The following is a 23,181-nucleotide window of genomic DNA, read 5'->3' on the forward strand; positions in this document are numbered from 1 at the left end:
ATGTACACAATTTAGCTTAAAACATCAGTAAAACACGTGATTTTCGAAGTAATGGTATCATGGTCGATGGCGCGCGTCTGTAAAGGGTGATCAAATTGGTGTGTCTGGATAGCAACATCAACGATCAATGGCATCCGAGCAACGAGTATAAAACCAGAATAGAGAAAGCCCCAGCCGTCTTTATAAAAATGAAGAAAGTGCTGCTCAATTTCCTCGTTCTTCCTAAAATACCCTTATTTGCCTGTCAACTGTAAATCTACTAAATGGAGGAATACTTTCATACATGATAAAGTTCCTCAGTCCCTTAAAAATAAGGATCCCGTCTATTAGTCTCGTGGTTTTCCCTTTCTTTTTTGCGATTGCGGAAAATTGTTTTTGATATGGTTTGGCTTCTTGTACTGACCTTGCTTATGAAATTCGATGATTTTCTGACTCAGACTTTCTTTTGAAATTTTGCCTTCAAATTGACACCACGCTAAGTTACTTACAAGCAGTAGGACAAAGAAGGACTACTGGTACTAGGGTTACAATTAAAATTTGTTGATTCTAGAACCCTTTTTATTTGCAACAATTCAATTTGGAAGTCAATTTTTTTCACTAAGTGTAAAAACGGAAGCATTGTGTAAATGTAACAATTTTTAATTTGCTTTAAACTACAAAGTTTTTCCCTGAAAAATCATCCATGTTTGAAAGCTGGCAAATTTTTTTAAATATTATATGTTTATCGGAAACTTACTGGAATGTCAAAACTCTTACACTAAACGCTTTAGGACGGACAAAACAAGTCTAAAATATCATCAACTAACCCAACCAATCTATCACAATTATATAAAGCTTTTTAATACGGCTCGTTTTACATAATAAGTAGATACTAAAAAATCCAAAATTATCACTATAGAAAACTTGTAAATACTGCTGAATAAAATTGTCTTGAAAAAGACTCTTTGGCCAGTAATATCATCGTTAAAAGGCTACTAATGATTAAACAGATATTTACTTTAAAGCTCTAACAGTGGCTAGTAACTGATCAAGTTCCACTTTATAGCCTATTAACTGCTGTTGTCGTTCGGCGCACTGTTCGCAGCTTCTGTTAGTCACAGATTTCTGCGCCAAACTTTGCACGATTGCCCTCAACCTATATTCTCTTTCTTCGTAACGATTTTCCAAGAAAGCAATCTGCTTAAACAAACAGGTATATCAAAAAGGAAATTATTTTTGTATTTTTTCAGAAGAAGAAAAGACATCAATCAATCAAAAACTAGTTTGTTACAACTGACTAAAATTTTGAAATCAAACAGAAAAACAAAACTTACTTTCTTTCGGAGTGCATCAGCTTCTCCACCATCTCCTCCACCTCCTACAAAATGTCCTACGTTATTCAAAAGCCGATTACTTAGATGTTCTTTCTCCACAGTGGCAACGGCAAGATCTTCTTTGGCTTTCGATAGTTGTGTTTGCAGAGTGTTGATTGAAACTTGCTGCAACTCCAGTTGTTCCCTCAAAGGTGTTACACTGGCGATATAGTTGGCTACTTCCCGTTCATGCGCTTCTTGAAGAGCTGTAAGCTGTTAAGACACCTCCTTAAAGCAATAAGTTGCAAAACAATTAATTAATCCTCACGTCATCCAAACGTTTCTTCTTCAGTTTCTCGTAATCTCCTTCCAGTCTCGCTAGTTGCTGTTTCAACTTGTCCCGGTCTAATCTCAGATGTTGCAGCTCTTCGTCTTTTCTCAAGTCTTGAGCGCTTTCTGACCTAGAATAGGAAGCCAGCTTTTCCGGGTAGCTTCGGTAATCTTTTCGGTCGCTTAAATTTCGAAGACTTCCTTCCCTGGAAGATCAGTTAGTATGAGTCAAGCTCTGGGAGCAACTCACTGTATTGGCGCACTCTAAGAAACTTCTTGGGGATTACAACCGGTAAAGGAGTAAAGAATTTGTAAAATTGAGCAAAAATCCTACGCTCACTCACAGGTTTCCTCTCAGGACACTGTTTGCTTGAGAAGCCACCTGAAGCGGATATGAGCCTAGGAAAATACACAGAGACTGCAGATTCAGTGGGGATGAAGAAGAACCTTCTGAACACTTTGTGAATGTGATGCAGTCTCAAACATAAGGACCAACTTGTTTGGTAGCAGCACCATCAATGATAGGGAGATTCCTTCTCTAAAGTCGACTCAGCTGATGGCCTTTATTAAGGCCTTGAGCTGGAGAAGAAACGCGCCTTGAAAATATGTTGACAAGGTACTGTTACGGTTTGGGCCTACTATGCTCGATACTTGATGAAACCGATGCGCCGCAATATCTGGCCGGGCGCGTATTAAAGTAGGCCACAGTTAGGAAGCGCCACACCTGGAAGATTCGAAGCAAATCGCGAAGCGTTTCGCGGTCATTCTAGAACGTGGTTTGTGAATATAAAAGAAGCGGCGTCGACGAGAGAGTAGTGGTAGTGTAGTAGTGAATTTGGGGAACGCGGTAAAGTTTAAATAGCGGAGTAATTGTGGAATTGGAATAGTGTTTTTAGTAGCTGTGTTAATTATTGTACGGAGTGTTTTAAAGTGTAAATAAAGTTATTAATTGTTGAGTTAAATTGACTTTGTGTGAACCCACGGGAAAATCGTAACAGTACAATATTGTCTTCTGTTTTCCGATTTTCTCGCTATCGAGCTATTCCGATGACCGATTGTATCACACGATACTACTTATACGTATCAAAGTGTTAAATTTGAAGTAAATAGCAGCGTTTTCGATTTGCAGCTTTTTTATAACTTTTGGTTTCAATGGAATAATTTTGGTCATTTTCCAAAAAGTACACTGTTGGAATTTGTATTATATAGGGTTTGTTAAAAGTTTAAATTCAGATAGCTGGAAACTGGCTGGATAAAACTTCGTTAAACCTTAACTGGTGATTACAGAAATTTTTTAAGAAAATATTAAAATCTTTACTAGTCCATAAAAAAGGTGGTGGATCTAGAGTCTAAAACCTATTTCTTCCAAGTCAATTCAAAATTTGAAACAACAATCAAGATATCAATTTTTTAATCTTACGTAATACTCCAAAATTTTATTTTTGCAGCTTTCACCTTATAACAAAAGATAAACCCTACCCTAAAAATTTGGAATACTCTATTTTCTTAATTTATAATTTCCTAATTAAATGACAATACTATTTAAAGTAGAAGTAATCCTGAAATGTTCCAAGAAAAATGTGACACTTATTGTTGATATTTTTGTTGAGAGTATTAGTTTTCCACCTTCTTCTTACTGTTGACTTAATATGGATAATTTTAAAATGTCTACACCTATAACTTTCAAGATCTTTTTTACTCTGCAATAAATAAAATTAACTGAAGATTTTTCAGTAAAACTTTTTCTTTATATATCTTTTACCTCAATAAAAACAATGACAATAATTATGTCCCACATCAATTTAGAATTCTCTTTGTACAACAAATCCTAAACACTCACCTTTCTTTCTGTAGTCTTCTGTTAGTTTTACGCATTTCATCTATTTCTTTCTGCAACTTCATAATCACCTTTTCTTTGTTAGACAAATCAGCTTGCAATCCCCTTATCGTAGCTAAAAGATGGGAGTCTTTTTCGGGTACAATTTTCCTGCCAACTGGTGCAGACCTGGTTTTATTATTAACATTTGGAGTTGTCGCTGAACTCTCGGTTTGAATCCCCAAACTGAAAGTTTCTTTCTCTGGAACTTTTTTTCCTTCCGACAAAGTTTGAGTGTAAACATCGTAAGTGTCCTTTCGGTTTTTCAACTGACACTTCAAGTCGGTAACGTGCAGTTCCAAATCTTCTATATGGCTTTCGTACTTGTTTTTCATTTGATTGAATTTATCCTGTATCTCCAAAAAAACCTTGGAAGAGTGACAGTCCCTATTAGCTGCTTCCTGCTCCAGTACTTTGATGCGATCTTCCAGAAGCTTCCTTGCTGTAAAATTAGTGTCGGTTGGATCTTCCTTTGCTGCAACTATAAGCGCCGACACTGAATCCGGATGTTTCCTTGCAATAATTCGCTCCATTTCTTTAATTTGCCTATTCAAATCTAGAATGCACTTAGAATCCTTCTCGTTCTGCAATTTTAAAGTTTTGTTCTGCAGTTTTTCTATCTCCAACAGCTTGTTCAGGTTCATTTCATTCTCAACGAGTTTGGTTTTACTTTGTTGGAGATTCAGTAGCTCGGTTTTATATTTGGCTAAGGTGGCATCCAGTTCCAACACTTTTCGCTCCAGGTTCTTCTTGGAAACCAACAAGTCATCGTAAGAGCTTTTAAGATGTTGATTTGTTTTGTTGGCTGTATCTAGCTGGAGCTGTAAGGCAGTGTTAATTTCTTTGGAGTCTTTCAGTTCCTCTAAAGCCTTCTCGAGCTCCAGGTTAATTTCAGGGGAAGTTAAAGTTCTGGCAGTTAATTCGGATTTCAGTCTTTCGATCAAGACATGGGTGTTTTCGACTTCGAGCTGTAAATAATAATTTAAATTTGTAAATATGTACAAGGTGATAATTGATGCGCAAGGCCGACCATTGTAAAACGAAAACTGGTTATTAATTTCTGAAGAGTTTCAAGTGTGATGGCTTTTGATAGATTTTTATTAAAGAAAATAATAAATTGGCACATAAAATTGGAAAATGGTGTCAATGAATTAGATCAATTCCTTAATAATAATGGCCATATTTTCCAATATGTCAATTTTTTCTATACATTACTAATATTATGTATTCCATGTTATCAGGTTTTTCACATTTTATCAGAGCTTTCGGTTCGCCATGGTTGGCCTTAGGCGTCAACTTTGGATAACCCTGTATATCAGAAAACTATTTTAATACATTGACTACAATAACACCTAAAATAGTATCACAGTCATTATAAATAGACGATTTCTTTTATGAAAATTCTACTACCCTGTATACTACTGTAACTGTAGTGAGTTACTAAAGGTCAAAGTATTAATAATTATTATTTAACATTGGCTTTAAGATTCTACAGTTTTTCAGTTATTTGAGCTTTTGGGGAAACGTAAGCTATCCTATGGTAAAAATTAAAGTAAATAGGAATGACAAAACAATGTAATAGAACGGAAATATTTTGAATGTAACGTCATCTTCTTTAGTTGAGATGGATCTTGTTGGATGGTTGTACTGGGAATCAAACACAGTTTAACCGATGTTTCGCAAAATTTATTTTTGCATCTTCAGGACAAAAATTGAAAAACCCTCTAACATGTCCCGAGATACCAACCAGGCCCATGAAATGACATAAGAATGAAATGAAAGTTCTAAAATTATCTCAGCAATCAAATCCACTGGGTTGAAATTCCAGAAATTTCTAGTACATTTTTTTTTACCCTGTATATCTGTGAAGAAGTCACTTTTGAGGAAAAATGAATGACGGACCTGATTCTAGAAATCAGGCCTTTCAAAACCTTTTTTGTTCATTCAATTCGGATGAGGCATTTCGGAGATACAGAGTCCGTTAAAAATGATTAAAAATTTTGTTGTATCGACCTTTTCGGTGAGTTAATTTTTTATATTTTTTTAAATACTTCTTCCCACACTCAAATGAGTGCAGAAAAATTTACTTTACCGCACCCGAGTAGGAAAATACATTTTTAAATACTAAGACTTCTATTTATAGAATAAAAACAATTTAACTTGGCTATTACTTCAAACGCGTAATTAGTTTTGGGTGGTTTTGCTTAACAAATACCAACTATAGGAAAAAAACAACAAATTAAACATTTCTCCGTCTAAATATTGTATAAACTTCCTATTGTTATTGCAAATAAAAACAATAACATAAATTTATGCCAGGGACCATGCTTACTATAAGAACAATAACAATCAAACAATACAGCGCTAAAGAAACTTTCCTTTCCGAATATTTTCCCGAAGGTTCCCATCAACGTGGTGCTGCATAATAATTAGTGCGCTTCATCAGTCAATGCAAAGAAACCGCTAATTATTTAAAATTCTTTAAAACAAATCATAGATATCACATCAGCAGTCCGACCTGAAAACCGTCATCAATTTCTTCAGCTTCAGTACCGTTCACTCCATTTGGGTCACTCAGATGCCCCTTGATGATAAGAAAAGCAACAGCACCTCTCGAGATGTTGCTCTCTCTCTGCCCGTGAAAATAAAATCGAACAAGGAAACGCCATTATTACTTCCTGAATAAGGACGAACCAGATCGTCCACCCACACGGCAGCACATCCATTACATCAAAACAAAGACCGCAAAAAAGCGGCGCTCGACCCTCGCAAGATTTACGATGGTACCGGACGACTTTTACTATTGGTACCGTTGGTTCGAACCGGGTCAGAAGTCGGTATAAAACGTTGGTCGTGGTTCGCGGGCAAACCAATCGGTCATGGCGAAGGTTGCGTGTCCATTGGTAGTGTTCTGTGTGTTTGGGGGGTTGATTTTAGGGAATGGCACTAATGCTGCCAAACTACGGTAAGATTTAATAACAATTTTTTAAGTCTACATACAATATGGACTTTTCTCTTAACATTTTTTTTTTACTTTGATATTAACACCAAAATTCAACAGATCCCCTGTTGAGGAAGAGTTAAAGATCGAAATTGAAGATGCGATATCTAACTTGGAGAACAGTGCAGCTGGCAGTAATGGAACGATTGTGAAGACCAGAATTCAGCAGGCAATCAATGAAGAGGAATTCACTCAACCGGAGGGAAGAATTTTGTACAGAGGAAGTCAACTATGGAAAACTGTACTAGATAGCGAGGAGAAAATTGAAGTTTTGGCCAAGCTAAGTGATGACGAAGGTATGTTAACTATTTTCTTTCATATAAGTGGTGAAACAAAATTTGATCAGGAAATTTGGAAGAAGTTTCTTCATTTTATGTAATTCTTAAGTGATAACTACAACAAACAGTAAGTCAATTCAGCACGATTGACTGTCATTAGGAGTAACTTTCGCTACAATGAAACTTTTAGTATACAGGATGTCCCAAAAAGTGTGGCACTTCAAACTTGTGTTGTGTTTTCTATGAAATACTGTGCGAATCTCTAACTTGGAATAAATTCAATAAATCCAGACATGGTCATCATTTGAAAATATCCTCAAAACCGTCGATTATTATTAAAAAATTTCGATCTTTTTGATGTAAGCGACTATTTTCTAGAAAATGGTGTTTTTGTAATTTAGTAAAAATCTAAGAAAACTAATATGGCCTCCTCATGAAAAAACAAAAAAGGTGATAATGGTTGCCCAAAAATTGAAACGTTCTATCTCACTTATCTCACACGCAGCAATGGAAGGGTATCATTTATTTTCAATTACGTCATCAAAAAAATTAGTAAGAAAATCAAAAATAGTTTTATTTTAGAGTTTTTCGGATAACTCCGAAAGTATTCGGAATTGTTCAATTTTTTAAAGTGAAAAGTAAAGTAATTTTATTGAACTGCAAGTTGCGCAACTTGTGAGTTCCTTGTATCTCTTCAAATATATGAAACTCGAAAAACGAGCATCCTGTATATAATATATCAACTCTGTGGTTTATATCTGGTATTGTATTTGAAAAACTATCTATCGTAGAAGCTTGTAGAAAGAGTTTATAACTATTTCTATAACCAAGAAAAGCACATCCAAAATATATTACATTCCAGCATTTTCACATTCAAAAGTTTCTCTATTTGTCGTTTTCAAGATACTTTTTTACAATTTTTGGAAGGCTGTAGCAGGCAAACGGTTAATATTAGAACAAAACGGTTTGCATGTTCTTATCTTGATTTTCTGAGAACTATATTATGAGCGTCGCATTTTAAAAATGTTCAAAAAACCAAAAAAAGTTCAGAATGTTAAACTTTTTGAAAATGCGGTCAAAATTCAGATCTCAGAAAAGTAATCCAGGAACATGCAACCCGTTTTGTCCTAACAACAACCGTTTGCCTGCTAAGTAAATATCTCGAAATCGACAATGCAGTAATACACTCATTCTTACAAAATTTATTAAAAATGTAACAAAATTCACTAACAGCAAAATACGGCAGTTTTAGTTTCTTTTTTTCATAGCAGAGTTTCACAAAAAAATTATTATTATTATTAAATAATCTTGTCTTGGGTTTTAATTTTTAAAAAATTGTCAAACCAAAAATTAACAAAGCTGACGTTTGACTTTAAGTTTGTATTTTTGAGTTTTTGTTTGGATAAAACACAGAAACAAAGAAAGATAAGACATACGTATATTATTTTTTTTTACAATTCGACCACAAATCACCCTTTGATGTTTATTTAATCTTTCAGTTGACACCCTCTGTATACAACGTTGAAATCCTAAAGCCTTTTTCCGTGAATAAAACATAATGTCAAAGAAAGGTTTAAAAAATCAATTGTTTTGTGTTTTCCTACATGATGTGGCAAAAAGATTTTGGCTTTGAATGTTTTAAGGGCACTTTTCTTACACCTTCTCCTCTCTCTTTGTCATAAACTATTTCAGTATGAATTTTGTTACGTACCACTCTTGGAGAAAAAACCTTGCAAAAGCATTATTATGTTGTGTGCATCTGATATATTGAACTATAAATTGAATAATCTCAAAAATAGTGAGAAAAAATCAACACACTGAATAAACACACTCTACTACAAACAAACAATGTGACTAGAAAGTGTGTTAACAGCAAAAAAAAAGCGTTACTTAACAAGTAAAAATATTATATAAACCTAAGTAGGACCTACTAATCAATAAAATAACAAACTACTAAAATTCCCTTCACTTTTCGTTTCTTAAAAAAATGACTAAATAAATGTCTTCCACCTGGAAGTGCGATATAAATTTAAAATGCGAGGAAGTCGACCCGAGGAGAAAGTTTAATTCGTATTCACGATACTATACAGCTAATTTTGCTTGTAGGGCATGATTAGGTTAATCATACATGTATTTAAGTCAATTATTGCTCTGCGAAAGTAGTTAGTGAAATACTGATTTCTACAAATCTCAAATAATTTTGATTTCCTGATTTGACGCTTTTATGGTTGTTTGATGATAAATTCATCGTTTAGCCTTTTGACTTTCGTTTTAAGGTCGTCAAATCTAAAATGTAAATGATAGAACCATATCAAAATATTTTTGTATCATTGATCGAAGTTAACTTTGGAAGTACATACAAAGGCACATAACAAAGTGAATTTTTACTTTTTACTATCATTAATTGTTTAAAACAGTTGAAATACAATTTTTAAATTGTATCATTTTATCATCAAGGGTTTACACACTAACAACTTCAATTTACATATTTTTTTGATTATTCTAACTTTCTTTTCATATTTGATAAGAAAAAGCAAAAGATAATAAATAATGTATTCTTTTATTTTTTAAAACGCAACAATTTGTACTTTGAAGAAAGTTACTAAATTGGAAAGGCAATTGACCCCCATTTGCATCGTATCTTAAACCTAGTTTAAATTGAGTTTGGTTTTAAATGTGACAGAACAAGTAAGAAATATCACAGTCTGAAGTACGTTTAACTAAGCTTGGCTTAGTACCTTAAGTATGTCGAATGCAATGCACATTTAGAAGCCAACACTTTTCTAATTTCAATATTCATCAAAGCACTCAAATAAATTTTCTATTTTATTTTACTTTTTTTATATTTTCATAATGTGAATTTACTGTAATCTTTTTTTGCAGAAGTTACCATGTGGGGCGCAAACGCGTCAGCCATCGACATCTTAGTCAAGCCTGAGGCATTGGAAAAGGTCAGAAATATCCTCAACAAAGAGAACATCAAGTTTGACGTGGCTATAGAGGATCTCCAAACGGCTATCGACGAGGAAAATCCACCGTTAGAGGATAATGATTGGCAAAACAGAAATGGTGAGTGTACCAAATTAATGTAAGAGTTACATAACTAGTCAAAAAGAAACTGTATGACGTGAGAAGGAATAAGCTGTATATTTCAGCTAGAAAAATGGCCTTTCTACGGTACGTTAACGCTCTCAGGGGGTTTACGTCAATGGGGAATAGATTGGAGTTGAGGCCCGTGGCCAATTGGGGTCCGTATAAAAGAGCATGATGTGCATGCATTTTGTCTGATGTGACTAAAATATTGTTAATTTTGTTATTAATAACTATTTTTCCATAAAGGTGACTGATTGTCCAAAAATTTACAATGTACAATGTAAATTATCCATAGCAAATCAACAGTAAGAAGAAAGTATATCAACTGTAATTCAGTTTAATTTTTAATATATAAAGTATATTAATTTAATAAAGGGCCTTGGAGCTTTGGTAATTTTGTCCACAGATAATGTATTTTATGGAATTTGAAGGTTCTGAACTTCATTTGATGGTTTCTGAATTCTGAATTACGCTTGACCTTTTCTGAATCTCACTTGCCCTTTTCTGAACTACATTTGAAAATGGTGTAGTGCAACGGTTCTGCCGTTTGCTGCCATAAACAATTTACATTTGCCGTGTACTCTATTAGACTACCTGTGTGATTACAAGATATATTTGAGACTATTTCATTCTTGGGACGTTTACTTGTATCATAAATCAACAAGAAATCCTACATTAACATAAAAAAAGACATACAAACAGTTAATCAGTTAATCATACTTTCAAAAACTACATCAAATTTTCAGGGATAGGGTAGATCCAATTACATCTCAAATGTACTTAATTTTCTGTTGTGTATAAATTTACTAATCCCAACATTTTCTTCCAGGTCATCCATTAACTTGGCAAGCTTATCATAGACTAGAAGACCTAAACAAATATTTCGAATTCCTGGCAACAACTTATCCTGATCTGGTCACACTCCAGACGATCGGAAACTCAGTGAACGGAAGACCAATTAAAGTAATTAAGATCTCCAACAAACAATCTGGCAACAAAGCTATTTGGGTGGACGGTACGAAATTGCTTAAACCAATCAAAACGTTAAACTGAAGATTATTAATTTTATTGTAGGTGGAATTCATGCAAGGGAATGGATCACGCCAGCTTCTGTAACTTACATCATCAATGAGTTATTATCTAACTGGGAACAGGAACCCAAGTATATTCAAAATATTGATTGGTACTTTGCTCCGGTATTGAACCCTGACGGATATGAATATACCCATACAACAGACAGATTATGGAGGAAGAACAGAAAAGGCTCGGGCCGATGTGCTGGTATTGACTTAAACCGGAACTTTGGGTAAGAATAAGAACATCTAGACTTGACAATTACGGTTAGAAACTTGTAAACGCAACAAATAACACAGAGTCATATCCTCGCAAAATTTATTTCAATGGTAAAACCTACTAAGAAAGTGGTCCATCATATTTTGAGTGTGTAGAACTACTTATCTTCAGAGACTACAAAATAAAAAATATACCAATATTACTCTTAAAAATAAAGGAGACCTTCACAACCAAAGCGTTAAACTTGCTCTTATTCTGAAAGGGCCCATGTGAAGATCTGGGATATGTTGCGAAAAAGGAAGAAGCCAGTCAACAAGGTAGAAATCCGTGCAAGTGTATATCTAAAACAAGTGTTTGACAGAGTACAACCTTATAATCGACCGGGGGATGTAATACTAATAGTAAAACAAGAGCAAAAACAGAATGTGATCCTACAAGAGAAGTTAAGTATCATTCCTAATCAGACACGGAAGCAATCTTAGCATTTTGACATATCTTAGTATTTTGACATTGAGCAAATACTAGAGCTAACAAATTCAACGCAGGTTTTAGTAAGAACAACCGTTAACAATACTTAATATTTTGTAATGCAGATGATGCTATTCTACCAACTGAAAAAGAAGGTACAGGTTGACGACACACAGATTAAAATATCCATGCTATCCAAATGATAACTCTTCTATGCGTGGCCAAATGATAACAACAGAAAGTAAGACAAGAATTTATGTTTCAGAGACATATTAACCTTCTCTGCCAAGATTAGAGCAAAAAGGAAATGGAAATCCTACGAAAAAAACACATTTGCAATAGAAAGTGCAGACATTGAGAGTGTAGGACATGAACATGGATGAGAGCAAAGCTGGTTAGATCACATAAAGACCAAATAGCAAAGTGCAAAACACCAAACCATATCCAAAGCGTTCAGTTGAAAAGCAAAACGTTGTAAACCTCTACATCAACGTCACGGAAGGCAGATGATAGTTTTATTGACAAGACCCCGTTCTAGTACAAGAAGTAAAAAAAAGTTACTTATCTTGTTGGTGAAGAAAAATGATTTAACTTGACTCTATTACACTATTAGCTAACTGAACAAACTTTAAATACAACAAAACATAACATAAAAAAAACTTAAAGTAGGCCTTCTCCATTTTTAATTTTTGAGAGATTGGCAGGTATACTACATTTGGTAAGCCCTAGAGTAATTAGTAGTACAGACTCAAAGCATATCGTGCAACTTAAAAAAAAAAAAATGTTCCAAAAGAAATTTGGTGTAGAGACCACTGTGTTATATGGCAGATTTTCTTAATTTTCCTGTACATTTTCCTACATTCACGTTAATATTTTTAAATTAGATACCGATGGGGAGGCACCGGCTCTTCCAAAAACCCATGCGCCGAAACATACGGAGGATCAGGCCCATTCTCCGAGCCGGAAACCAATGCACTTCAACGATTCATCAGCGGAGCCAGTGCAAAATGGAAGGCTTACATTTCATTCCACTCTTACGGACAATACATTCTCTACCCATGGGGCTACAACCGTGTAGTTCCTCCAGATTATAAGGATTTAGAAGCGGTAGGCCAAAAAGTGGCGCAAGCAATCAGAAACGTGGGAGGACCATCGTATACAGTAGGCCCTGCAGCGAACACTTTATACCCGGCCGCTGGAGGTTCAGACGACTGGGCCAAAGGAACTATGAAAATCAAATACGCTTACACTATCGAACTGAGAGATAACGGAAGATATGGTTTCGTATTGCCAGCTAGTTACATACAACCTACAGCAAAAGAGGCCCTGGCGGCTGTAAGAGCGATTGCAGAAGCTGCTTATAACGCTTAAGCGAAAAATTGTAGGTTTGCCACTATTGTAAGCTGTGATATTAGGAGTATCTGGCTGGGAGAAACATTTAACAGATGTATTAGATTTTAAGTGATTTAAGTTATCCTTAATGCTGAGTACCATTGGGTGAATGTAAATACCTGCTTTTATATTTATTTATGCGACATAATAACACACTTAACTACTGATAAGTAGTCGAGTTATGCCTACCATATGTATTTATTAACTGTTTTAACAATAATTATTTTAAATAAAGAAAATACTAATTACTATTGTCTATAATAATAAAATTGATGCTCCAAGAGTGTTTCAATCAAATCAAGTTGTGTGTTTATATGAACTTTTTCCTCTCATTTTGATGTAAGCTTGGAACACTTTGTATAGGTATGTCAAATTATAACAAAATAGAAATTGTTTATCTCACTAGTCAATTTTATATTTTGTGATTAGATTTAAATTAGGATCTTAAGGATTAGGATTTTGACTTTTGACATGGTTTCGAATGATGTTGATGGTTGATTGAAAATTTGCAATGGTCGAGGGGTGCAAAATTATTGCATTGCCTTACTGTTTCAGTGACATTTGTTAGAGCAGGATACAAACACTAGTTTTTCAATAAATTGCTAATGAAAAACGCCATAAAGGTTAAGAGGGCTGCCTTACACTGAAATGCTATGCTAGCAGCTGTCTTTGCCATCTTCCTTCAGAATAATAACAAACAACCTAAATCTGTACTTCTATAACGTAAAATGAGCCTCACCTAGACAGTATTTCATCAACTTTCATCTTACCATGATTGTTAATTGTTAGAGATCTCCAGTAGACGCTTACAACCGCTGTAAGCAGATTTCAGTAATAATGTCATGGTTTAGAGTAGTTTAGATGCAAAAACAGAATGCGGTGAGACATAGTAATACATTTATGGTAAGTTTACATGTGGGGTATTTGTGTAAACCTCACCACAGTGAGTAATTTGTGATTCAAGTCAACAAAAAACAGCAAGCTAAAAGCTGCTTTTTTTGACCAATCACACACTACAAACAGTGCTGTGATTTAGGCAAATGCTACATATGTGGGGACTTGACACACTAAAAAACAGCTCTAATGTCCCAACCAAATAATATAGTTATTCAATACAATTTTCTTTATGTTTAGAATAAAAAAATACTGTTATAGATATTAAATATGGAAAAAAAGTCATGGGATCCAAATTGAAGATTTCAAACTATTCATTCATTTCATTTGCAGTTTGTAGTGTTTTAATGCTGATTAAACCAAATGGTTCACTTTACCCACAAAACCAGTAGATCACCAAAACAATCATTTCAATCAGTAACTTTATCATATAAAAAGAACTTACCTTCAATCTCAACACATCTTTTTTCAAATTGCTGTTTTCTTCCTCCAGTGATTTAATCAATTTCTGTCTAATTTCAACTTCTTGCCTTAACTCAGTAAGCCTACTGGTATCCTCAGCCATTTCATACAATCCTAAACTTTGGGAATGTGACAGTTTTGCCGGTTTTTCATCTAGTCCTACCTTAGGACTGATAAGAGGACTGACATCCCTAGTAGGTGTCTTCAAAGGACTTATATTAGGACTATCTCTTGGTGTGGCAGGGTTTTTTAAAGGTAATTTAAAACTGCTCTTAGTGAGACTGATTGACTTTGCTGTTTTCAATTGAGAACTAGAAGAGCTACTAGGAATTTTTTCTGGTTCAGATGGTTTCTTAGGTGCATTTTCTACTGCATTAGTTTGGTCTGTTGGCCTATTGAGTGGGTCAGTTTTAGAAGAACTTTGTGAAGATGCTGAAGATAAACTTTCTGGAAATAAAGAAACACTTTAAAAATATAATTTGTACAAATTATTTATAGGATAATACTGTACCAGAGTTTAATCCTGATTGCAGTTTGCCATCTTGTGAAAAATCCTCACTGTAATCAGAACTGTAGTCATCTTTATCTTCAGGATCTAATGGCAATGGACTGATACTCTTGGGGGTTGGAGTAGACATTTTTGAATTGCTGCTCAACAAGTCAGAAATATTTTGGGATGTTTTTGACCTTTGACTCAACTGTTCAAAACTTTTTGAACTTTCCATATAAATCTTTTCTACCTCCTTAATAAGATCGTCAACACTCCGGTCACCATGGCTTGTCTCAAACGAACCTAGAGGACTTTCTGCAGCCACTCTATTTATTTCTTCAATGATACTTCCTACATCCACTTCAGGGTCTACATTTTTTGCAGAGTTATCCTGCTGAACAATATTGGTGATACTGGGTGACTGGTTTAGACCGTTTAAATCCAGTTTAGGGACGAGAGACTGTTTTGGGGTATCAGTTGATTGGTTCCGGGGCGTTTTCATCCACCAGAAACCGGCCTTTTTGGTATCCATTGCTGTATTGATTAACCAAGGTGTGAAATACAACGTGCGGTAAAATCAACTATTAAGTCTTTGTTAACAACACGCCGAATAAGAGAAATTATCGAATTAACAGTCTGAAGTAGTTCTGAAAGGTGCCAAGTTTTAAGTTTTGTTTACATTTTTACTTTGATCAGCTTTGTTTTGACAGCTTGGCAATTTTGGCATTTGAAATTTGACGGTTTAGGTCGAATAAAAAACTGAATCCATACTTTCGTCGAAGCTATACGTCATGTGACGTCATAGCGGATGCCCGGCCGGACAGCAGTGTTTTCCAGTCTAGAAAAAATTCTGCACCTCCATTTTGGGTAAGCTTTTATTATTTTTTTTAAATGGATAAATACTAAAAGAACGCTCCATTTTAACTTATTCATTAATGCAACCAAAATATTTGGTTGTATACATGGTTAGGTTATAAACCTAACTAATAATAAAAATAAATTGGATACAGTCGTGACGTGTATCTGATGATGAACAAAGATTATTAAAAATGTATTTTGCTCTAAAATCATAGCAAAATATTTTGGGAGAGAATACGATGAAACAAATTAGTTTTATGTGTTTTTTAACGTAGCCAACTTATTATCTATACAAACAAAATTATCTGAATAAACTAAACATGTAATTTGTTGATTTAAACGACCCCCTGCTGAAAGCGTAGAGAGAGTTTAAAAGGTCACTCTCAAGTTGATAAGCTTGTGATTGTCTATACGCTCCACATACGCTCGTTTATTTCTAAAAACAGTTTTTATTAAACTGGCTTGCATTTTACAAACTAGTTTCCGGGGTTATTCAACTCTTAAGTCTAGTGTGAACGCACCTTTAGTTCAAAAATTCAAACTGGTATGTTTTCCCGCGCTTTATACACGTGTAAACACCTGTTGAGTGGCGAAGTAGGGGTAAGGAAAACGTGTTTTTTGTTTATAAAATTACTCTAAACTGGATTTGTAAATAGCTTGTACTGTTACAACACCGTTCTTATTTCTATTTCACTTAGGCAAGAACCATTAACCGGTTGGGTAATAGAATTTTTGTTTAACCTCTATATGCGTTAGTATCGATAGGTTATCGTATGGTAGAAACTGTTTCTGTTTTTCTCACATGTTGTATAAATTGATTTGGGATTTAAGTTTTCGTTTTATTTAATCCCGACGAATTGTTTAAGGTGGTGTGGAATACTACAAATTTGTTTAAACTTAACTAAAGAGGATTTAAAAAAAAGGTTAGTAAAAGTTAACCTCATTTTTATTGTTGACATGTTTTGGTAGTTTAAATTTTAAATCCCCACAATGAAAATTTTTAAAAGTGTTTTTAATGGTATTCGTTACTACAGTGTAGGTTACCTAATATTATCAAAATTAAGGTTTTCACTCAATATACAGCAAAAACTCCTGTTTCATTTTCACTACATATGACAATTTTTGCAGCAAACTCATACATCAGTATTACACCAAGTGGTCAAAATGAGTAACAAACTACTTCAAGAAACTATCTGGGATAGTGATCCTGAGCTGTTTGAACTCATCAAGGCTGAGAAGCAGAGACAATTGAAGGGACTTGAAATGATTGCCTCAGAAAATTTTACCTCGGTGGCTGTATTGAATTGTTTGAGTTCTTGTCTGACAAACAAGTATGCAGAAGGATACCCTGGAGCAAGGTAAATGTTTTTTTTTTATTTTAATGTGTAAGTGAGTGTAATAAAATACACAATTGACTGTAGGCTTTGGAATGATCCATAGATCATTGCACCATACCATGTATTTGCTTATTAGGTTTATCATGCATGCTGTATCTTTGTGGAACCTGAATCAGTAACTTCAAGTTTGAGATTCAATTTATTTTATTTAGCCACCCTTTAGATTATTTAAATGTTGGCTATTTTTTTTAGATTTCCTAAATTAAAAATAAGTGTCTGTCCTGTGGGAGAAAAGTTGAGTGTCATCAATCATGGCATTAATAAAATGATGTTTAGAAACTATTTTTGAGATGTTTTGAAAAAAGTTAATTTTTTTATTTTAGGTTTTTTTTTCACTGGTTTTAATGGCGTTACCCCTGAACCACTAGAATTTTTCACACAAAAGTTACTTTACACACACAAAGAAGTCTAAAAAATCTCTTAAAGGCACAATCTGAGTAAAAGATATAGTCATTCCTCCTGGAAATTATAACTGTCACTGCCATATCCACGTGGTCTTCTCCTAGGTTTTCACCCTTTCCGCCTCTTGGAAGTGCACCGCACAAGAAAAGTCCCCGTAGAGGTCCCACAAAATTTCCCTGAACACCCTTTCAAGAAACGTGGTTTCTTAGGGTACAAACATACTGGAATGTTCATTATTATAATGTTCATTCCAACCACTTGCTTGATACATATTCCATTCTTGTATCATAAGAAAAATCGTCTTGTTGGTGTATTTGGAGCGCGCAATTCAACATATTTACGGTAGATTGAAATACAGTTCAACTCCACCATTTGAGACAATAAATGTACGGGAGATATTGGTTTTTGTGTTTGGTGTTTTTATTATGAGAACTGATTCCTTCTCTTCTACGTCATCAATGAACATTTTTGTTAATTCGTCGCGTCTACATGCTCCGGAGATCCCGAATATTAAAGCAACCTAAAAATAATTAAAATGGCGTTTTGTAAAGTAACGGGTATACAATGTTACACACAAAATTTAACATCAGAGGGTTATCAAGAGAAAGACCTGTAGAATGTGACTGGAACCCGCCATTGTCAACTGCTTCTGTCACATTCTATCAACATTTCTCTTGAGAATTCTGTTCCCTGCTTACAAGAATTAGGCCCCTGGGAACTCAATCCCCAATTAGAATACCATAACGCAGATGACAATAAAAGTTCGCGTAATATAGAGTCTGAAGCACATCAAGACTGAAATGATTTGACATAAATTTTAGTGCGTAACAATTTTTGCGTAATTTATTACAATCAGCCTCAATATGATCGTACCAGAGTAAACAGGAGTCAAAAGTTAATCCCAGCATCTTCGATCTCTTAGAAGAAGTTATAGCACGGTCAAAATTCTCAAACATAGTCGCTCTCTCAGACAAGGCTCTTTTATTGGAGAAATGAAGAAAGTGGGTCTTGCTTATATTGGGATTTAATTGATTCTTATCGGACAACAAAATCCTATTACAAACCAATTCGGTTTTTGCAATAGCGTCTTTAGAGCTCGCATCTAAAATGAGGATATTTGTGTCGTCAGCATAATCGTTAGCAAAAACCAAGAACAAAAGGCCCAATTATTGATCCCTGTGGCACATCTTTATTTAAAATTGAATTTAACATAAAGCCATGCTGTGACGTGCTCAGCAGCTCATGCTTCTGCAGAAAGCAGATAAAGTTCAAATACTTTAGATAAACTTGGCAACAAGCTGAAGGCTCTTCTAGTTAGAAACTTTATTAGTATCTCCCCTTTTATAAAGAGGATCGACAACTGCCTGATTTTAAATTACCAATCCTCCAACCTCTTCCAATATTACCACTTAGTATTTTGCTTTAATAATTAGGGACAATAAAACTGAAATCGACAAGCTGCTTGTAACCTACTGGTTTTGCTATGCTACCAACGTCATCTTGAAACTTAAAGGCGTGGTTATTTACTGTTCTCGCGGAGTGAGTTTACCCGTGCGTCACAAAGGCTACGTCATTTATAATCATATGAATCAAATCAAGTTTTCGTAAACAAACCTGTTGTGTTCATATTATAGAAAAGGGCGTGTCTAAAGCTTCGTCACGTTTAAAATTTTGCGTGTATTGTCAGTCAGAAAGTAGAGATCTTTGGCTGCAAATTTGCACTAAAACAACCTTATACCAAAGCAAATCAAAAATATCTTGACCGAAATAACATTTTTTATTTATGAGAAGTCACCGTTTGGATCATAGAATTCCGTCTAAATTTGAAACCTAATTTATTTACCAAAATTCGCAGAGATGTATCACCAATATGTAGTATTTCTTTAACTTTAAGCTCTTGATTTAGGTTCTGGATGGTTACATGTTTCTCTAAAATAAATACAACAAATTAAAAATTTAATAAGACATTCTGAGTGATGCTGTAGTATCTCATATCTCATTTTCAGGTTGCAATCCACTAATTTTATTTTAAACCCGCTGGAAAACATTTTAGACGATTATTTTATTTTTTCTATGAGTTTATTATTAATATGTTTGAAGAAATTTTTATGAAAAATCTATAATGCAACCCAAAAATCTCAGTCTCTGGAAACAATGAAAGGTTAATAGATGTTTCTTACAAAAGTAGATATATTTTACTATTATTAACATACTATCGTTGTACATATCATATAATGTATTTCGAACATCCATTTTAATGCTTTCAGATAAATCAGTGGTCTTGACCCATCGATAACGCCTCGATTTAGGTTTTCTAGGTGAGGAAATCATAAGATTACTTGCTTGCTTTTCTCGAATCGAATAAACAGTTTTGCGGAAAATTTTCAAAGCAGCTGCAACCTTCTAGTATCAAAAAATACATCAGTAAGAATATGTAAGGTCTTAAAATTTCTTATTTTCTTCCTGAACAGATGATAAAGCTTCTAAAGGTCCTCCATTAGTTTTTTCCAATTCAAAATATTCACAAAGGTTAAGAATTAAGAACTGCTGGGCTTGTGTGTAGAGAATTTTTCCAGGCTTTTCTAAAAAAATACTGTAATAGTAAGTAATTCCGAATTTATGAAAAACCAAATGGCTAAATAAAAATCATAATAGACACTCCCACTTTTTTTTCAAAACAGGTTAGTAATTGTGCCAATTTTGGTTAGATCGTGACAGCCGACATAAAAAAAATAAAAATATTAATAATAATATTATGAAAGTACTTACAGTATGTTAAAAGCGTAGAAACAATAGCTCTTAAAAGAACTGTGGTGGTGTGGTAAATAGAAAACTTTATAAATGATTAACAACACAAAGAAACGGAAAAGAATTAATAGTAAACAAATCAAATAAATTTCGATGGTTGTCAAACTGACAATGACTGAAATAGAAGCGCTAATCAGTAAATGTTTTTTTTTGGAAGACATTCACTTAGATATTTACCCTTTCTGAAAGTGAACAATAGACAAGGATGAAGTCAATAATGCATGTCTACTTCTAAATCACAGGGGGATGACGCACGGGTAAACTCAGACCGCGAGAACAGTATGTGTCCTTTACAACGTTGCCAAATCCATAAAAAAATAAACTATTCAAAGCTTAAAAGAGTTTTTTTAAATCTTTCAGGTATTACGGTGGAACTCAAGTTGTCGATAAAGTGGAACTGCTTTGCCAACGTAGAGCTTTAGAAGCTTACAAACTGTCTCCAGATGAATGGGGTGTTAATGTTCAACCATACTCTGGATCACCCGCTAATTTTGCAGTTTACACTGGTGTGGTGGAGCCTCACGGTAGAATTATGGGCTTGGACTTGCCTGACGGCGGTCATTTGACCCACGGGTTTTTCACTCCCAACAAAAAAATATCTGCTACTTCCATATTTTTTGAATCCATGCCGTACAAAGTAATTTATTTTAGAAATATCTGTAAAGTTGTTATTGGATATTAAAATGTTTTTTTTTTTTAGGTGCACCCTGAAACTGGTTTAATAGATTACGAGGCTTTGCTAAAAACAGCTAGATTATTTAAACCTAAACTGATAATTGCTGGAGTAAGTTGTTATTCCAGGGCGTTGGATTATAAGAAGTTTCGCGAAATTTGCGACGATGTCGGTGCACTGTTGATGGCTGATATGGCTCATATTTCAGGATTAGTTGCCGCAGGTAAATTACATTAAAAACCGTCCAAAATTATGTGTAACTATATGTTAACCTTACAGGCATAACTCCAAGTCCGTTCGAATATAGTGACATTGTAACAACGACCACTCACAAAAGTCTTCGTGGGCCAAGGGCGGGAGTGATTTTTTTTAGAAAAGGCACTAAAACCAACGCTAAAGGAGATAAAGTGCCTTACGATTTTGAGGGCAGGATTAATCAAGCTGTTTTTCCAGGCTTACAGGGTAAGCGAATTGATTTTATTTTTTTTTACTGTCTGTTAATGACTTCCACGTACGTTTTAAAATTGAAATGTCCCTTACTACGTCAAAGAGGACCATGCTCGGATCATTTTAACTTTTTTTAAATCTTTTTATAAAATTACTTGCGATGTAATATTGAAACGTAAGACGCAAGAGTTCGTTTAATAAGTTTATATTTAGAACCTTAACCTAATTTAAATTTTTAATGAAATTTAGCATTTTTAGATTTGCTTATTAAAACCATTTTATGTTAACGACGCATAGTAATCCGTTAATTTAAAAACGCACTAACGCCTATTTTGACAGGCGGTCCTCATGAAAACGCAATCGCAGCAATAGCAACCACTTTCAAACAAGCCAGTACCCCGGAGTTTAAAGAGTATGCTCAACAAATTGTCAAAAACGCCCAAAGATTGAGCGATGCATTGCAAAGAAAGGTTTGCAGTCTAACTGAAATTCAGCTCAGTATGTCTATATTTTTTTGCCTCTATTACTAGGGTTACAAAGTGGTAACCGGAGGTACCGACGTTCATATGCTACTAGTAGACCTACGGCCTTCTGGAATCTCTGGAGCTAAGGCTGAATATATTTTAGAAGAGGTTTCAATAGCATGCAATAAAAACACCGTGCCGGGGGATAAAAGTGCTTTAAATCCTTCTGGAATTAGACTAGGTTTGTTATTGTGTTAACACTGATTTTTACTAGATAAATATTACGTTTTTTTCTGATAGGCACGCCTGCTTTAACCACTAGAGGCTTAAAAGAGGAAGACATTGAAAAAGTGGCCGAGTTTATCGATGTGGCCTTAAAATTAGGTAAAGCAATTAGCGAAATATCCGGGCCGAAGCTGGTGGACTTCAAAAAGGCGATCAACGACGGTGAATGCGCGGAAAGTGTGGCAGAACTCAAAAAGGAGATTGAGAATTTTAGTGAAAAATTCCCGATGCCAGGATTTGACTGCTATTAATTTTCTTAAAGTATTTTTATTTGTAATTTGGTGTGAATCACGACAAATTTAAGTTATTACATGCGTTTTTGAAGCGTCTGTGAATCATGATCTGATTAATTCAGTTGTGGAATTGTTGTGTTTGGAATCTGCAGAGGAAATGACTTAAAATTATGCCTATCCTCTTTAAAATTGTTTTAGTTTTGATTTGAAAATTATATTGTACTTTTTTCTATTTCATTTTGTGTTTTATTTAAGAAATCTGCCTGAGACGTCAGTGATTTCTTAGTTGATGAACATAATGGAACACCAGAAGCGTCGACTTTAAATTGAGTTTAAACTAAGTTCAAGTTAAATGGGGTTCTAGTTAAATTGGTTTAAAACATTAAGGAGACCGGAAAATAATGTCGTTTTCTTACGCTAAAGACAAACACATACATTACAAACACTAAAACACACACACAAACATTAATTAACGAGTCTTTATTTTTAATCAGTGGTATATTCCGCATCTTTGTCATTAACCTTTTGCCATCTAGTGAGTAAATTTTCAATTTCTGATTGATATAAACTAATTGGTTTTTCGGCAAAATATCTAGAGATGGCATTTTGGTTATCATCAAAATGAGCAAATGTTTTGCCATATTATTCATTTTGAATTGTCGAAACCTGGACAAATTGTTAATGTGAACCTCTACAGCGAACAATTTAGCGAGTTAATGAATCTTGGACTGCCAATCGTGCCATC

At 34.4% G+C, this 23,181-nt stretch overlaps 3 protein-coding genes and 2 long non-coding RNA genes across 8 annotated transcripts; 2 read left to right on the top strand and 3 right to left on the bottom strand.

The window, feature by feature from the left end:
• Positions 1 to 536: 536 nt before the first annotated feature.
• On the bottom strand, positions 537 to 15,635 carry LOC145740033 (uncharacterized). The gene is made up of 6 exons (XM_081995352.1): positions 14,891 to 15,635; positions 14,363 to 14,826; positions 3,463 to 4,466; positions 1,621 to 1,828; positions 1,314 to 1,565; positions 537 to 1,176 (listed from the first exon to the last, which is right to left on the bottom strand). Exons 1-6 carry the CDS (start codon positions 15,399 to 15,401, stop codon positions 994 to 996), a joined length of 2,622 nt encoding a protein of 873 aa, XP_081851478.1. The 5' UTR covers positions 15,402 to 15,635; the 3' UTR covers positions 537 to 993.
• LOC145740035 (carboxypeptidase B-like) lies at positions 6,306 to 13,271 on the top strand. The gene is made up of 6 exons (XM_081995358.1): positions 6,306 to 6,463; positions 6,560 to 6,795; positions 9,661 to 9,846; positions 10,700 to 10,885; positions 10,945 to 11,176; positions 12,516 to 13,271. Exons 1-6 carry the CDS (start codon positions 6,378 to 6,380, stop codon positions 13,000 to 13,002), a joined length of 1,413 nt encoding a protein of 470 aa, XP_081851484.1. The 5' UTR covers positions 6,306 to 6,377; the 3' UTR covers positions 13,003 to 13,271.
• Positions 15,636 to 16,177: 542 nt separating the features above from the next.
• Positions 16,178 to 22,673, top strand: Shmt (serine hydroxymethyl transferase). Of its 4 annotated transcripts, none has more exons than XM_081996020.1 (8): positions 16,178 to 16,327; positions 16,856 to 17,085; positions 20,695 to 20,971; positions 21,035 to 21,230; positions 21,287 to 21,469; positions 21,794 to 21,924; positions 21,985 to 22,159; positions 22,219 to 22,673. In XM_081996020.1, the coding sequence occupies exons 1-8, from the start codon at positions 16,274 to 16,276 to the stop codon at positions 22,452 to 22,454; spliced, it is 1,482 nt and encodes a 493-aa protein (XP_081852146.1). In that variant the 5' UTR covers positions 16,178 to 16,273; the 3' UTR covers positions 22,455 to 22,673. The 4 variants fall into 4 exon arrangements, with proteins under 4 accessions (XP_081852146.1, XP_081852148.1, XP_081852149.1 ...); XM_081996022.1 differs by lacking the exon at positions 16,178 to 16,327 and adding an exon at positions 16,488 to 16,650; XM_081996023.1 differs by lacking the exon at positions 16,178 to 16,327 and adding an exon at positions 16,519 to 16,654.
• Positions 17,222 to 18,170, bottom strand: LOC145740444 (uncharacterized). Its single transcript, XR_014181428.1, has 2 exons — positions 17,525 to 18,170; positions 17,222 to 17,488 (listed from the first exon to the last, which is right to left on the bottom strand). It is a non-coding gene; the product is annotated as an uncharacterized LOC145740444 (long non-coding RNA).
• On the bottom strand, positions 19,343 to 20,685 carry LOC145740445 (uncharacterized). Its single transcript, XR_014181429.1, has 2 exons — positions 20,296 to 20,685; positions 19,343 to 20,108 (listed from the first exon to the last, which is right to left on the bottom strand). It is a non-coding gene; the product is annotated as an uncharacterized LOC145740445 (long non-coding RNA).
• Positions 22,674 to 23,181: the final 508 nt, after the last annotated feature.

The sequence above is a fragment of the Ips typographus genome, linkage group LG1, assembly GCF_016097725.1.
Source record: "Ips typographus isolate SLU linkage group LG1, UJ_Ityp_2.0, whole genome shotgun sequence".
NCBI lineage: Eukaryota > Metazoa > Arthropoda > Insecta > Coleoptera > Curculionidae > Ips > Ips typographus.